At 41.5% G+C, this 15,484-nt stretch overlaps 1 protein-coding gene across 1 annotated transcript in view; it reads right to left on the bottom strand.

Moving 5' to 3' along the window:
* Positions 1–13,838, bottom strand: part of UBE2G1 (ubiquitin conjugating enzyme E2 G1) — a 107,763-nt gene extending 93,925 nt beyond the window's left edge. The window contains exon 1 of the mRNA XM_004433256.3: positions 13,495–13,838. Within this exon, the coding sequence (XP_004433313.1) occupies positions 13,495–13,540 (46 nt within the window). The 5' untranslated portion in view covers positions 13,541–13,838. The remainder of the gene's footprint in view (positions 1–13,494) is intronic.
* Between the last annotated feature and the right edge of the window lie 1,646 nt (positions 13,839–15,484).

Below are 15,484 nucleotides of genomic sequence, written 5' to 3'. Positions count from 1 at the left end.
TCCCACAAGTGTCATTTGGTCAAAGCTATACTTTAAACAAGTAAATGAGGGAAAAACACAAAAAAAGGCAAGAATGTCTATATTACTGTGGTAAAGTATCTATATTCTAATTATCAACCAATATTTGTTTATAAAAGTCTACCTTCCCCACGAGAAGGGGAAGCCAGGGATTGTATCATGAATCCTTGTATTCCTAGGGCCTGGCATATAGAAGGAATTAAATGTTTACTGCATGCAAGTATTCCTATTGTTTTACTTTCTATCCTAAAAGATTTAGTTCACATGTGCCTAAGTCCTCAGGGGAAAAAAACCGAATATGGTAGTTTTAATCCATTCAATAAATATTTACTGATTGCCTGCTATGTTTCAGTCACCCTTCTAGGCATCTGTGATATGTCAGCTAACACACAGGCAAAAACAAAAAATCTCTGCCTCACAGAGAGAATGTAGTCTAAACGTCATTCTCCCCCCTGTCCACAGCAGTGCTACTCAGACTGTGGTCCATTAACTGGTGCCAATCCACCAAACTGTTTCTGGTCCATGACACAGCAAGCCTAGAGTAAGCATTTAAAAGCTTGTACAGCAATTTGATAGTCATTTTATATGATGAACCTAATAGTATAAAGTATGGGTTCCAATTTATGTCTACTCTATTCAGTTTTTCTAATAATTCATTTTTATTGTTTTTCAAAGTACCATTACATAATGAATTGGAAATTTTTTTAAAACTGGTCTTTCACTGCAGATAATCTGAGAAGCACTAGTCCAATGCACTTTGATCACATCACTTCCCCCCACTCCTCAAACAGAACTCTATATTTCAACATTTTTAAAGTCTTCCAAAAATACCAGCCTTTCCAAATAGTTTTCCCACTAATTCAGTTTATCATATACTCCAACTACACTGAATTGTTTTCCACACAAGCCTTCTGCCTTGCTTGTTCTTTTTCCTCAGCCTTAAATACTCTCCCAATTCCTTTTTTTTTTTTTTTGTGAGGAAGACTAGCCCTGAGCTAACACCCAATGCCTAGCCTCCTCTTTTTGCTCAAGAAGATTGGCCCTGGGCTAACATCCATGCCCATCTTCTTCCACTTTATATGGGAGGCCGCCACAGCATGGCTTGACAAGCGGTATGTCGGTGCGCACCCGGGATCCGAACCTGCGAACCCCGGGCCGCCACAGCAGAGCGCGTGCGCTTAACCACTACGCCACCAGGCTGGCCTCTTCCCTATTTCTATGTGATCAAATTTTACATATCCTTTTAAAGTCAGGCATAAATGCCATCAACTCCTCAAAGCCCTCCATGAACCAGACAGAGAAAAGCAAGCTTTCCCTGACTTTCTCTAATACACGCTTTAAAGCAGCCCCCTTATGGGATTTTCTGCAGACTACAAGTTCCTGGAATACAAGAAGAGTATCTTATTCTTTCGGCACACTCTACCTCTACCACACTAAACATGCATCAAATTCGCTGAATGATGTAAGGGACAGCATTACATGTGCATAAATGAGCTTCACTCAAGAGATCAGAAAGCCCTCTGAAATTATACCCCAAACTGTGTTTGTGCACTTTTCTCAGGAGGTCGTTAACTCTCACTAGATTCTCAAAGGAGTCTAAGAACCCCCAAAATGTTAAAGAAACCACTGATAAGGAAAGGGCTCAGGTTTCATCAGCAGACAGACCTATTTCTGGCAGGGAGCTCCATCAGGGTTAGCTTGGGGAAATTACCAGATAGAATATAAACCTCAATTTCCTTATCTCAAAAAGGTGGTAATATTTACTTCAAAGATTTGCTGTGAGAACGAAATGTGACCACATATGGAAAGTCCTAGGATCATGAAGAATATGTGACAGGCACTCAATGATATAACTTTCCTTTCTGCCCTCCTCCCTCTTTTAAGTAAATTTATATATCCATGAAGTGAGCAGGCTTATGTCCTTTATAATTTTTTTTTTAATTACCAACTGCTGTCATCCCTTGAAAGCTATGTTCAGACTATTTTCTTGGAAATCTTCAAGAGGGTTAGTTGTCTCGCAGAAACACTTATCTGTTTTAAATCTGTCAACTTTAGATTTCTGTCTATCATGCCAAGTAATTCTAATTACTGCTTTCTCTACACTGATAAATGCAAAGATTTTTTTAAAAGTATATAACCTAATGCTCTTAAGAGAACTGTATCTTGATTCTGCTGTATCCAAATATAGTCCTTTTCCTATGAACTTCCCTAATCTCACTGTACTCCTCCATAATTAATCACTCCTTCCTCAGTGTTCCTTTCTATTCCTTCAAGGGGTATATACGTATTTACCACACTGCATTATAACTTTGTTCACATGTCCATCAACCCCTACTAACTGTAGCATCTCAAGGTAAGACTACCAGACCAATTATCTTGGCATTTGTCCAGCATTTCTCAATGCAACCGCACACAAGAGCTCAATAAATGAACTTTTATACTGATCCTTTCTTCCATTTTCCAAATAACAGCACAAAACATTTAAATGAGGATTTAAAATTAAGACAGAATTTCTATCTCAAACTACAGATTTCTCTATTTCAACTTCCTGTTCCTTGAAAGTGTTAATAAGGCAACTATGTTGCTATGTTTGTAACTATGAAGAAGTTGTTCAAAGGAGGAGTTCTCTACAAGAGAAAAGATTGATAAAAATGCTTTGGCTACAAGTGACTTTTTAAAAACTTTTATTTTAAAACATAGATTTATAGGACAATGGAAAGAACAGTACAGAAAGGTCTCCTACACCCTTTACTCAGTTCCCCCCAATGGTACAATCCTGCATCACTATAATATCAAATCGAAGAAACTGACATTTGTACAGTCCATACACTTTATTCAGATTTCATCACTCATCTGTGTGTGTGTTTGTAGCTCTAAGCAATTTTATCACATCTGCAGATTTGTGTAACCACTGTAAGATACAAAACTGTTCCATCACCACAAAGATCCCTTATGCTACCACCTTATAGCCATACACCACTACTGTCCCTAATCCCTGAAAACCACTAATCTATTCTCCATCTCTATATTTTGTCATTTCAATAATTTTATAAGGTTGTCAAGACCATTCAATGGGGAAAAGGGAGTCTCTTCAACAAATGGTGCTGGGAAAACTGGATATCCACATGCAAAAGAATGAAGTTGAAACCTTATCTAACACCATATAGAAAAATTAACTCGAAATGCATTAAAGATCTAAACACAAGACCTAAAACTATAAAACTACTAGAAGAACACATAGGAGAAAAGCTTTATGACACTGGACTTAGCAATGATTTCTTGGATATGACACCAAATGCACAGGCAACAAAAGCAAAAATAGACAAATGGGACTACATCAAACTTAAAAACTTTTCTGCACCAAAGGACACAATCAACAGAGTGAAAAGGCAACCTATGGAATGGGAGAAAATATTTGTAAACCATATATCTGATAAAGGGTTAATATCCCGAGTATATAGGGGTCGGCCCCATGGCGTAGCGGTTAAGCGCACGCGCTCCACTGCTGGCGGCCGGGGTTCGGATCCCAGGCGCGCACCGACGCACCGCTTTGTCAGGCCATGCTGTGGCGGCGGCCCATATAAAGTGGAGGAAGATGGGCACGGATGTTAGCTCAGGGCTAGTCTTCCTTAGCAAAAAAAGAGGAGGATAGGCATGGATGTTAGCTCAGGGCTGATCTTCCTCACAAAAAAAAAAAAAAAAAAAACAGTATATAAAGAACTTGTACAACTTAACAAAAAAATTAAACAACCTGATTTAAAAATGGATAAAGGACGTGAATAGACATTTCTTCAAAGATGATATACAAATGGTCAACAAGCATGCAAAAAGTTGCTTAACACTCCTAATCATCAAAGAAATGCAAAACAAACCATGAGATATCACCCCACATCCCTTAGGATGGCTACTATCAAAAAAACAGATAAAAAGAAGTGTTGACAAGGATGTGGACAAACAGAAACCCTTGTGTACTATTGGTGGGATTGTAAAATGGTGCTACCACTATGGAAAACAGTGTGGAGGTTCCTCAAAAAAATTAAAAATGGAATTACCCAATGTAGGTTCATCAATTGTTAACACATGTACCGCTCTGGTGGGGGATATTGATAATGGGCAAGGCTAAGTATGTGGTGGGGGCAGGGAGTATATGGGAAATCTCTGTACCCTCTGCTCAATTTTGCCGTGAACCTAAAACTGCTCTAAAAAATAAGTCTTTTTTTTTTTTTTTGTGAGGAAGATCAGCTCTGAGCTAACATCCATGCTAATCCTCCTCTTTGCTGAGGAAGACCGGCTCTGAGCTAACATCTATTGCCAATCCTCATCCTTTTTTTATTTTTTTCCCCAAAGCCCCAGTAGATAGTTGTATGTCATAGTTGCACATCCTTCTAGTTGCTGTATGTGGGACGCGGCCTCAACATGGCCGGAGAAGCAGTGCGTCGGTGCGCGCCCGGGATCTGAACCCCGGCCACCGGTAGCAGAGCGTGCCCACCTAACCGCTAAGCCACAGGGCCGGCCCAAAAAATAAAGTCTATTTTAAAAAAATAGAACTACTACATGATCCAGCAATCTCACTTCTGGGCATGTAGCCAAAAGAAGTGAAAGCAGGGTTTTGAAGAGATATTTGCACACCCATGTTCATAGCAGCAATAATCACAATAGCCAAAAGGTAGAAGCAACCCAAATGTCCATCTATGGATGAATGGAGTTACCAAATGTGGTATATACATAAAATGGAATATTATTCAGCCTTAAAAAGGAAGGAAAGGGGGGCTGGCCCGGTGGGCTAGCGGTTAAGTGTGCCCGCTCCACTGCAGCAGCCCAGGGTTCAGATTCCAGGTGTGCACCAACATCCCACTTGTCAAGCCATGCTGTGGCTGCATCCCATATAATGTGGAGGAAGACAGGCATGGATGTTAGCCCAGGGCCAGTCTTCCTCAGCAAAAAGAGGAGGATTGGCAACAGATGTTAGCTCAGGGCTAATCTTCCTCAAAAAAAAAAAAAAAAAAGGAAGGAAGGAAGGAAATCCTGTCACATGCTACAATGTGGATGAAACTTCAGGACATTATGCTAAATGAATAAGCCAGTCACAAAAAGACAAATTCTACTTATATGAAGTATCATGAATCAAATTCACAGAAATAGTAAAATGGTGGGTGGTTACCAGGAGCTAGGGGAAGGGGGAAAAGGAAGTTGTTGCTTAATGGGTATACAGTTTGATTTGCAAGATGAAAAAGTTCTGGAGACCTGTTTTGCCACAATGTGACTATACTTAACACTATTGAACTGCACACTTAAAAATGGTCAAGATGGTCAATTTCAGGTTATGTGTTTTTTACCACAATAAAAAAAATGAGTTTTATTTAAATGGAATCATACATTATGTAACTTTTTGAGAGTAGCTTTTTTTCATTCAGCATAATTCCCTTGAAATCATCCAAGTTGTTTTCTGCATCAACAGTGTATTTCTTTTTATTGCTAAGTAGTATATTCCATGGTATGGATGTACCACAGTTTATTCACCCACTGAAGGACATCTGGGTTGCTTCCAGTTCCTAGCTATTACTAACAAAGCTACTATGAACACCTGCATATAGGTTTTCATGAGGACCTAAGTTTTCGTTTCTCTGAAGTAAATGCCCAAATGTGTACCCAATGCATTGTACGGTAAGTGCATATTCAGTTTTATAAGAAACTGCAAACTATTTTCCACAATGGCTGTACCATTTTACATTCCCACCAGCAACGAATGAGAGATCAAGTTTCTCCACATCCCTTGGCCAGCATTTGGTGTTATTATTTTTCTTTAATTTTAGCTATTCTAATAAGTATGTGGTGTTATCTTGCTGTGGCTTCAAATTGCATTTCCCCAATGTCTAATGATGTTGAACATCTTTTCATTTGCTTATTTGCCATCTGAAATATGTTCACATCTTTTGCCCATTTTCTAAATGGACTGTTTTACTGCTGAGTTTTGAGAGCTCTTTACATATTCTAGATCAATCTTTGCAAATATCTTCTTCTAGTTTGTAGCTTGTCTTTTCATTTGTCTTTCACAAACAAAAGTTTTTAATTTTGATGATGTCCAGTTTACCAATATTTCCTTTTATAAATCACACTTATGGCACCATGTCCAAAAACTCTTCACCTAGCACTACTTTGTCTTGAATTAGAAACTCTAATAAGTACACCTTACGTAAGAATAAGACAATGATAATACAATTAAAGTGTTAAGCACATTCAAAAGCAAATCAAAACTGTGTCTTCTAACAGAAAGGACATTTTATAAAGATTTCTTTTTGATAAATTGTTCGTTAAAAGCAATGCTTGCTTTACAAGATTAAAGCAAAAACAGCTGTGAGGTAGAAATTTAAATAGGTTCTTTATTGTTTATAATTTTAACAAATCCCTACCCAATGGAGAGGTGTAGAAGTCTAAGAAAAGCAGAGAAGAAGCAGTAGCAGTTTTTCTAAGTGATTAGACATTGATATAAAGCATAAATAAAAGGAAAATATTTCCACTTACAAAAATTAACTTTTCACAAATTTTCTAGAGCTTAATATAAAGAGAGGTATACATCTCTACAGCAACAGCAATAAATTACAGTATTTTTCCCAGCAGTTTCTCTGAGGGCCAAAATCTATCAATGGAACAGCACTGATAAAAATTTCTGATTTACTTGAATAAGCCTAATACTATCTTGCACTAGAGGGAAAAGTTTAAAATGCTATATTTTAACATGTATGTATCTTATTTCCTAAAAATGCATTTTATTCTTACACTCTCATCTGTTTATACTAAAAATTCACATTCCTTATCAAAATTTGTAAAGTGTTTGCTTTTTGTTATTTGTACTTTTCTGTACCTGAAATGCCATCAACCAGATTTAACTACACTACGTTTACCTGGCCAGACTGTTTCCATAAGCATATACCTGTACTATGCTTTCTTCTCTGAAAAGTTATTTCCTACAAACCAATTAAAGACGGCATTAAACAGACCCTTGGAGGTCATCTATCTAGTGTTTTAAACTCTAACAAAAGTATTTCTCAATAATTAATAAACACAAAATTCTTCATCCTAAATTGAACAGAGTCCATTAAAACAAAAGAATCCTGGGCCAGCCCCGTGGCTTAGCGGTTAAGTGAGTGCGCTCCGCTGCTGGCGGCCCAGGTTCAGATCCTGGGCGCGCACCGATGCACTGCTTCTCCGGCCATGCTGAGGCCGAGTCCCACATACAGCAACTAGAAGGACGTGCAGCTATGACATACAACTATCTACTGGGGCTTTGGGGGAAAAAATAAAAAATAAATAAAATTAAAACAAAAGAATCCTTAGTATTTTACTTGCTTGAACCAAGAGCACATTCACACTACAGTTTACCACAACTCAGCGTACCACTCCTCAAAAAAAACTTGCACTGAAGTACCCAAGATCAAATATCCAAGGATTGAAACTCATCTTGATAATGCAAACACTCTTCACCTAAGAAAAGAAGTCAAAAGGCAACAATAATATAGTGGTAGTGAATGAATTTCAGATTTTCCACACTAGATCACTCTATTAATAATCAAGGCATCAAATTTCACAATTATATGCAGACATTCACCAAATATAATGTGTATTAACTTATATAAACTATATATTTTGGTACTACTTTACAGTAAATGCAGTAGATTATACTAATATACTAATACCCACAAATTGTAGAATATACTCCACCATTTTAATATATTCAGCAGTATTTTAGAAAGTGAGGTCACCCATTATAAAAGACTAATGTAGAAAGTACATTTCATTCTGAAGTAGTTTATTTACAAAAATTAAACTACCATTATTTATAAAAAACTAAATTTCATCATGTATTATCAAATATAGTCACTGAATAAGAGAAATTACAACTTAAAAATCATTTACTCCCTAATGGCAATTCATATCCACTAAAAAATTAAGACTTTTTTCCAGCTTTACTGAGCTATAATTCACATATAACACTGTGTACATTTAAGGTGTACAGTGTAATGATTTGATATATGTATATATTGCAAAATAAGACTATGTACTTTAGATTCTGTAACACAACACATCAGATGCATAATTCCTTGATGCTCCCTCCACTACAGAGATTATAAATTACCCAACACCTTTTCCTCAACTACAAAGTTTACTTCATTTGTGTTTTTTTCTGACAGCGTATTCAGTACAATATGTAGTAGCCTCATTATTTCTATAATAGCGTAATGATTTCTGAATATAAAAATTCCCAAACTGTTAAACGATTAACGGGTTGATACAATGTATATTTACTTTTAGACTTGTCTTCCCATTTCTAAATATGTGGGTTAACAACTATTAATATTAAGAATATTAATATTATGCTCATCAGCCAGAATCTTCTACCACTAGGGTGGTCCCTGTCAATAATTAATTACTCTATTTCTGCTTGTTTAAGATTGTTAATGGAACTGTATGTCAGAGTGTCAATATATTCTAGAAAGGCCAATAAGAAATATTAAATCTTTCTAACTCTTCCTTTTAAAGAGTATTCTTTGAATATCCTATACACACCAGGGCTGCTAATGAAACAGAACATCACAAAAACTAGGAACTGGGCCACCTGCAGGTGGTCCTCCAGGGGGAAAAAAAACAGTTTACAGCACCTATCGCAGTTCGGCTCAGAACACCAGCTTCCCAGTCATCAAAAGTGCTGCTTTAAAAATTGGGTTTTCCGGGCGGGCCCAGTGGTGTAGTGGTTAAGTGCTCACGTTACACTGCAGTGGCCCAGGGTTTGCAGGTTGACTGCTGGGCACAGACCTACGCACCACTCTTCAAGCCATGGGTGGCAGCGTCCCACACACAAAATAGAGGAAGATGGGCACAGAAGTTAGCTCAGGGTTAATCTTCCTCAGCAAAAAGAAGAGGATTGGCAACAGATGTTAGCTCAGAGCCTATCTTCATTAGCAAAAAAAAAAAAAAAAAAAAAAAACCTGGGTTTTCTTGGGCCCAGTCAAGACATACAGACTAATGTTCTGTGCAAATAAGGCCAGGGGAATCTGTACTTTTAACAGACTCTCAAGTGATTTTATTGCACATTAAGTCTGAGACACACACAACTAATCACAACAACTTGCTTATATGGGTAGCCAAGTAGACAAAGATTTGGGAATTTTCCAGACAACTTTAAAATACACAATCAAAATTTCTACAGTAAAAGAAGCTCAATTATTTTACTGTTATTGCATAAAGAGATTTTTCTTCCTAGCTCTGGAATGACAGGTGCTTATAATAACATAACTACTGAAAATCTATGTTATCAATATTAAAAAACCTCAAGTGATCTTTAAAAAAAAAAAACCTCCTCTTATTCCTTATAAATGTTTGTCATATAGTAGAATTTAGTATGGTTAGAGTAGGGAATAAGTCCAATTAGTCCAATTTTTTTTCTCAGAGTTAACTACCAACACCAAGAAGCTTAGCACTACTTTCAGTCTGTGACATTAAATTCAAAGATACTTCCCTTGATAGTGCAGAATGTTGGTCTTAAGTTGCCAACGGCTAAAATATCTTTTTATGATTACCTTAAGAATATTACTTATGGGGGGAGGGCAAAGTAAAGGGGCACACACGTATGGTGACGGATGAAAACCAGACTATTGGTGGTAAACACGATGCAGTCTATACAGAAGCTGAAATATAATGTACACCTGAAATTTACACAATGTTATAAGCCAATATGATCTCAATAAAAATTTTTTTAAAGTTTAAAAATTATCACTTAGATATGTGTATTATGTTGTACAATAAATTTTATTAAGATGAGAACATTTCCCAATCATTTTGGTAGTTACTGGATAAATTAACTTCAAATATTTAAATTTATAAAACCCTATTACGTGATTGCATCAATTACTGCTCCCTGGAAGGCAATACACCAACCAAAAACAACAACATAAGGGGCCAGCCCTGTGATGTAGTGGTTGAGTTCGGCATGTTCCACTTCAGAGGCCTGGGTTCAGGGTTTGGATCCCGGGGTGGACCTACACCACTTGATCGATCAGCCATGCTGACACAGCGACCCGCATACAAAATAGAGGAAGATTGGCACAGATGTTAGCTCAAGGCCAATCTTCCTCAAAAGAAAAAAAAAAAAAAACGGTCCTGAATATGAATCTAGCAGCACCACTTACTATCTGTGTGACCTTGGGCAAGTTACTTAACCTCCCTAAGCCTCCATTTCCTTTTTGGCAGGATTAAATGAGATAATACATGTCAAGCACTCAGCACAGCGCCTGGTGCATGTCAGTCCTCAGCCCATATACACAAGAATCTCTGAAAAGACACACAGAAATTATCAATGATAGTTGCTTCCAAGAATAGAACTTGGGGTCAGGGGAAAGACTATACCTTTTTGTACTCTTTGCATTCCTAACCAGTGCTTATAATAACTTCTCAAAAAATAAAAATTGTTTAAATTATCTCTTGTGCTGTGGCATTTCTTAGCGTCCAGCATAATGCACTGCAAAAGGTGAACTATCACTGCTGAATTCGCAAAGGAATAAGTCAGAGTCTAATAATATCCACAAACAAATACACAACCTATCTGATTTCATCAACCTCTTGGGTGTTTCTGGCTTCACAATAGCCATAATGATCTTAACTAAAACACCTTAAACCAGCGATTTTTTTAACCTAGGATGATTTTGCTCCTCAGGGGACATTTGGTAATGGAGGCATTTTTCATTGTCACAACTGAGGGGGTGTACTACTGGCATCTGGTGGGTAGAAGCTAAGAATGCTGCTAAACATTCTATATGCACACTATAGGCCCACAGAGCAATAACTAACTGGCCGAAAATGTCAGTATTTCCGAGGCTGAGAAATTCTGCAACCCAAGGAACCATTCTGCTCAACTCTGAAAGTAACCAGGTTCTTCATTACAGTTACCAACAAAACAAAACACACACAATAAATTCTCCCCTCAAGTAATTAGTAAAATCCTTAAGGACTGGCAGACTAGGGGCTCAATAAATGTAACCATTGTTGGCCACTGCTGTTGGAAGTTTCTGAAATTCTAGCAATTAGAATGGCTTACAGGTTTGTGGGTCTACTCAATTCAATACATTTCAAGATTTTTAAAGCATTTATTGTTAAGCCTTCCAAAAGTTCACTCTAAATGCTTTCAAGAGATTACAGTTTACCATTCTTTCCTGTTTTCAAATGATATTTGAAGAATCACAAAGCTCAAACAATGTACTGCGAAGATATAACAGGGCCTTTTTTTTTTAGTATGTAGTTATCAAGTCTTTCCAATAAACTTGATATTTTTACGTTTCACTTAATGCACTGCCTTGGCCTACTGTTTTGTACATTTTCAGTATGTTAATTAAAATCCTTCACAATTTTAAGAAAATATTAAGAACAGTCCATTGTTTCTGATCAAGAAGGCAAGAAAAATTAATCAGCAGCTAAATAACTTTATAATGAGGCTTGAAAAATTACAAACTAAATCATTCTCTCCTCCAACCTTAAAGTATATTTTAGTGTGCCTTATCAAAAAGTCAACCATTAATCAAGAGGTTTGGGAAATGTTTCATCAATATCTGGGATTAATCTTGTCAAAAAAAGAGTGTAAAACTGAACCAAGTGACTTATCAAAGTCTATAGCTGGTTCACAAACGGGTAGGAAACAGTTTTGAATATTGCTACTGCTAACACTGTTATTAGTCATACTTTCTTAGTAACTTCGTAATTTCTTTTACACCTTTTAAAATGTGTATCTTTCCCATTAAGAGTTGAGTACTATTTTAATATTTAGTATTTTAATAGTTTAATAGTTCACCACATAATAAAAACTTATTCTGATTAAAGAATTCTCAGGGAGACAAAAGAACATTTTAACTCCTTCCTCCAAAACAAACTAAAAAATACACAGAAAAGTAAGATGTGTTTGCAAACACAAGACGCAATAAAGTTGTTATTCTTTCATTGCCTTTCCAATATATTATTCCTGATGGACATAGGTATCACTAGTATTTCTCTTTTCATGTCAAGCCACTCCCCCTGAGCATCTAGAACTTTACTTTTCCAATATATTATTCCTGATGGACATAGGTACCACTAGTATTTCTCTTTTTATGTCAAGCCACTCCCCCTGAGCATCTAGAACTTTAATACTTGTCCAAACCTGCTTGCTCATGGTCTAATAATAAACCTAATTATACAATCTCGAACAGCCGCTGACAACCTTTTCCTTAAGAAGCCATAAAGGTGATTTAACTAACACCTCAAACTCTTAGTAAATCTATTTCAAAAATAGATTTCTTCATTGCAGCCTTTGGCTTCTCCCGAGGGCTAGGACTGCTGTCCGCAGAGAGTGGGGAGGTGAAGATAAGCCTGAACTGAGAAGGACACACGCTGGGCGTTGGACAGCAGGGGTAACTGCGGGTTCATTTCTCTTTAAATCTGGCAGCACGTGGGGCGGCATTGTGAAGCCACCAACCCGCCTCCCCCCTTACACTCCGCACACGTACGTCTCCAGTGCGCATGCTCCGCGCACACAGTCCTAGCAGAGTAGGAGCCAACCCCCTAAAAAGTCAACCTGGAAGCCGCAAACGGCCGGAGGCTGGGACAATGGGGGAGGGGGACGCAGGCACCTCTGGGGAGGCCGCCCCGGCCGCCGCCCCGAACCGGGGCCCACAGGCCGCAGCCCCGCGGTTCCGCAGGCCTGCGCGGGGGCCGGAATCGCTCCGAGCACAAAGCCCGGCGCCGGCCAGCCAGCGGCCGTCCCTTCTTGCCCGCTCCTACCCTCCCCCAGCCGGCGGCGCAGCCGGAGCCCGTGCCAGGCGGAGGCAGGCGAGGCGCCGTCCCGCACCCCGCCAGGTTCTCGGACCCCGCGAGCCCGCGACGAGGCCGCGGAGGCCGGCGCTTTTGTTGTCGGCCACAACTCCTCGGACCCGGCGCCGCCCGGGCAGAAGTTTTGCGCGCCTCACCTCGGGCCAGGGGCCCGTCTCGCCGCCCACTCTCGCCCTGCTGCCCGCCCAACGCTCAGACACCCGCGCCGGGGGCTCGCCGCGGGCCGGGCCCAGACCTCCCTTCAGCCCCAGGGTCCGGCGGCCTCGGCCGCACCTGAGCCGGGACCCGCCCCTCTAAGGAGGGTCGGCTGGGCTGGGGACCCACAGCCCCTCCCCCGCCATGTCCCACCGAGCAGTGGGGGAGGGGGCAGGCTCCCCTCCTTCCCCCCGGGCGCCAGGCCCGTCCCCGCCCCCAATGCCCTCCGAAAGCCGGGGAAGAAGTGCTGGGCCCGGCCGGGACCGGCGCCTCGGGCTCCCCACCCTCGCAGGCCCGCACCCGGCCTGGCCGGTGGCTGCCGCTCCCCCTCGGCCGTCCGGCCGCCGGCCCGGGAGGAGGGGAGGAGGTGGCGGGCAGCGGCTCGCGCGATCGCGGCCCGGCCGGCGCCCCGCCGCCCGCCCGCCCGCTCACCTGCCAGCTGTCTTCGCAGTAGCAGTGCAGACTGCAGCTCCGTCATCCTCCCCGCCAAGGGCCCGGGCTGGCGCCGGGGCTTCCGAAGGGCTGGGGACAGGCTCTGGGGGCTGCCGGAGCTGGGTGTGCTGAGGAACCCGGGCCCCCGCGACGGGAGCGCCGAAGCCGAGGGAGGCCGGGCTGCGGCGGCGGGAGCGCTGCCTCGCTGCCGGCGCGAGTCCGCTCCGTTCAGCTCTCCTCACAGCGCCCGGAAGGGGAGGGTACCCGGGCCGCCGCGGCGCGCACTGGGACTTCGCTCGTCCGCTTCCCTCCTTCAGCCCGCCCGTCGGCCCCACCGGTGCCTTCCCCCGCCACAGCCTCACTGCGCGGAGGGACGCTCCGCGCAGGCGCGCTGGGGCTGCCTACTTCGCCCTCGGCCCGCCCGCAAGTCCTACCCCTCTGCTTCCCTGCCCCGCCCCCGGCGGCGGAGTCCCGCCCCTTACGCGCAGTGGCCCCGACCGCCGCCATCTTGGGAAGGTCGACGCCAGACTGAGTGCTAGGGCCTCTGGTGGTAGACGCCCCGCAGACGCCATGACAAAGAGGTCGCGCAGGGTCAAGACGCCGCCTCCGGGTTGAAGCAGGTGGTCTGACACTGAAGAGGCCGAAAGAACTAGTAGATGTTTGGTTGTTGGCGAGCGCTCGACAAGGTCTAACCCTCCACACATGGTGTGCGAGTTAGTCATTGTTAAAGCCGAACTTAGTCCTGGTGTGTCCCGTTTTAGGCAAACCCCCAAAATAGGCTTAATATGCTGTTCATTCACTTTGCAGAAAGAATGCACAAAGAGTCTTGAAATAAGCAAAATGTTCGACATCTCATAGTACTAGATGTTTAAGCATCGTTAGTAATAGTCTCTATTAGTAGGGGAAGTTGAGATTAGCAAAATCGGGTACAGTATACACAATTCAGAATGTCGTCCAGAAAGGCGTCTGTTATGTCAAGTCAAAGTGTGGTATCTAGGGTTTGGGAGAAGCAACCTTTCTCCTCTCTACCTCTTCTTTTCCTCATTTCTGCAGCCTTCTGTTTGATAAAACAGAGTCTCAAAAAAGAGATGGAGCAGAAGGGAGACTAATTCCTCATGGCACTCAAATTTATCTTTCTTCAACAAATATTTATGAAACATGTATTAACTTTGTACACAGAGAAATACAGCTCTGTTCCTGCCCTCAAAGGGCTTACAGTCTCTGTGAGTTCCAGGTAAGGGAAAAAGCCCGAGGAGGAACAGGTTCCAAGACAGTTTTTTTATTATAAAAATTTCTGAAAAAACTGCCCTCACTTTCCCCCTAGAAAGAGAATTAAAAGGAACAAATAAACATTGTGAGTGAATCTGAACTCTTTGGAATAACAACCCCCACCCCCGCCTCGGGAGTTAACCTAGGTTTTGTGAAGCCTAAAGTTTATGGAATTTGAAGGACTCTCTTTAAGGAAAGGAAAAAATAAAGTTCAAAAATGACTATTTATTTAGAATGAGAAAATAAATCACAAATAGCCTTGGGGAATTGGTCCCTTTCTCTGAGATCTCTTTAGCCGGGTCATCAGAAATGCTGCTTGGTTGCCACACAGCTTCCTCTCTCACCCAAAGCAAATTCCAGCGCTCACGCAGTCTCTGAAGCTTCCTTAGCTTTACCATTAAAAAATCCATTTCCGTCCTTTCTGGACCAAACTCCCCTCCTTTCTGGACCAAAAGTCTTTCTTTTTAAATAAAATTTTGAGGGCCGGCCCTGTGGCTTGGTGGTTAAGTGCGCGCGCTGCGATGCTTGTGGCCCGGGTTCGGATCCCGGGTGCGCATAGAGGCACCACTTCTCCGTTCATCCTGAGGCCGAGTCCCACGTGCAGCAACTAGAAGGATGTGCAGCTACGACATACAACTATCCACTGGGCTTTGGGGGGAAAAAATAAAAAATAAATAAATAAAAATCTTTAAAAATAAATAAAATTTTGATTTTATCAAAG

This window comes from Ceratotherium simum, chromosome 16 (genome assembly GCF_057802395.1).
Source record: "Ceratotherium simum simum isolate JZ-2026a chromosome 16, ASM5780239v1, whole genome shotgun sequence".
Classification (NCBI taxonomy): Eukaryota; Metazoa; Chordata; class Mammalia; order Perissodactyla; family Rhinocerotidae; genus Ceratotherium; species Ceratotherium simum.
Note: the sequence above shows the minus strand (reverse complement) of the source record. Positions and strands in the feature narration are given on the sequence as shown.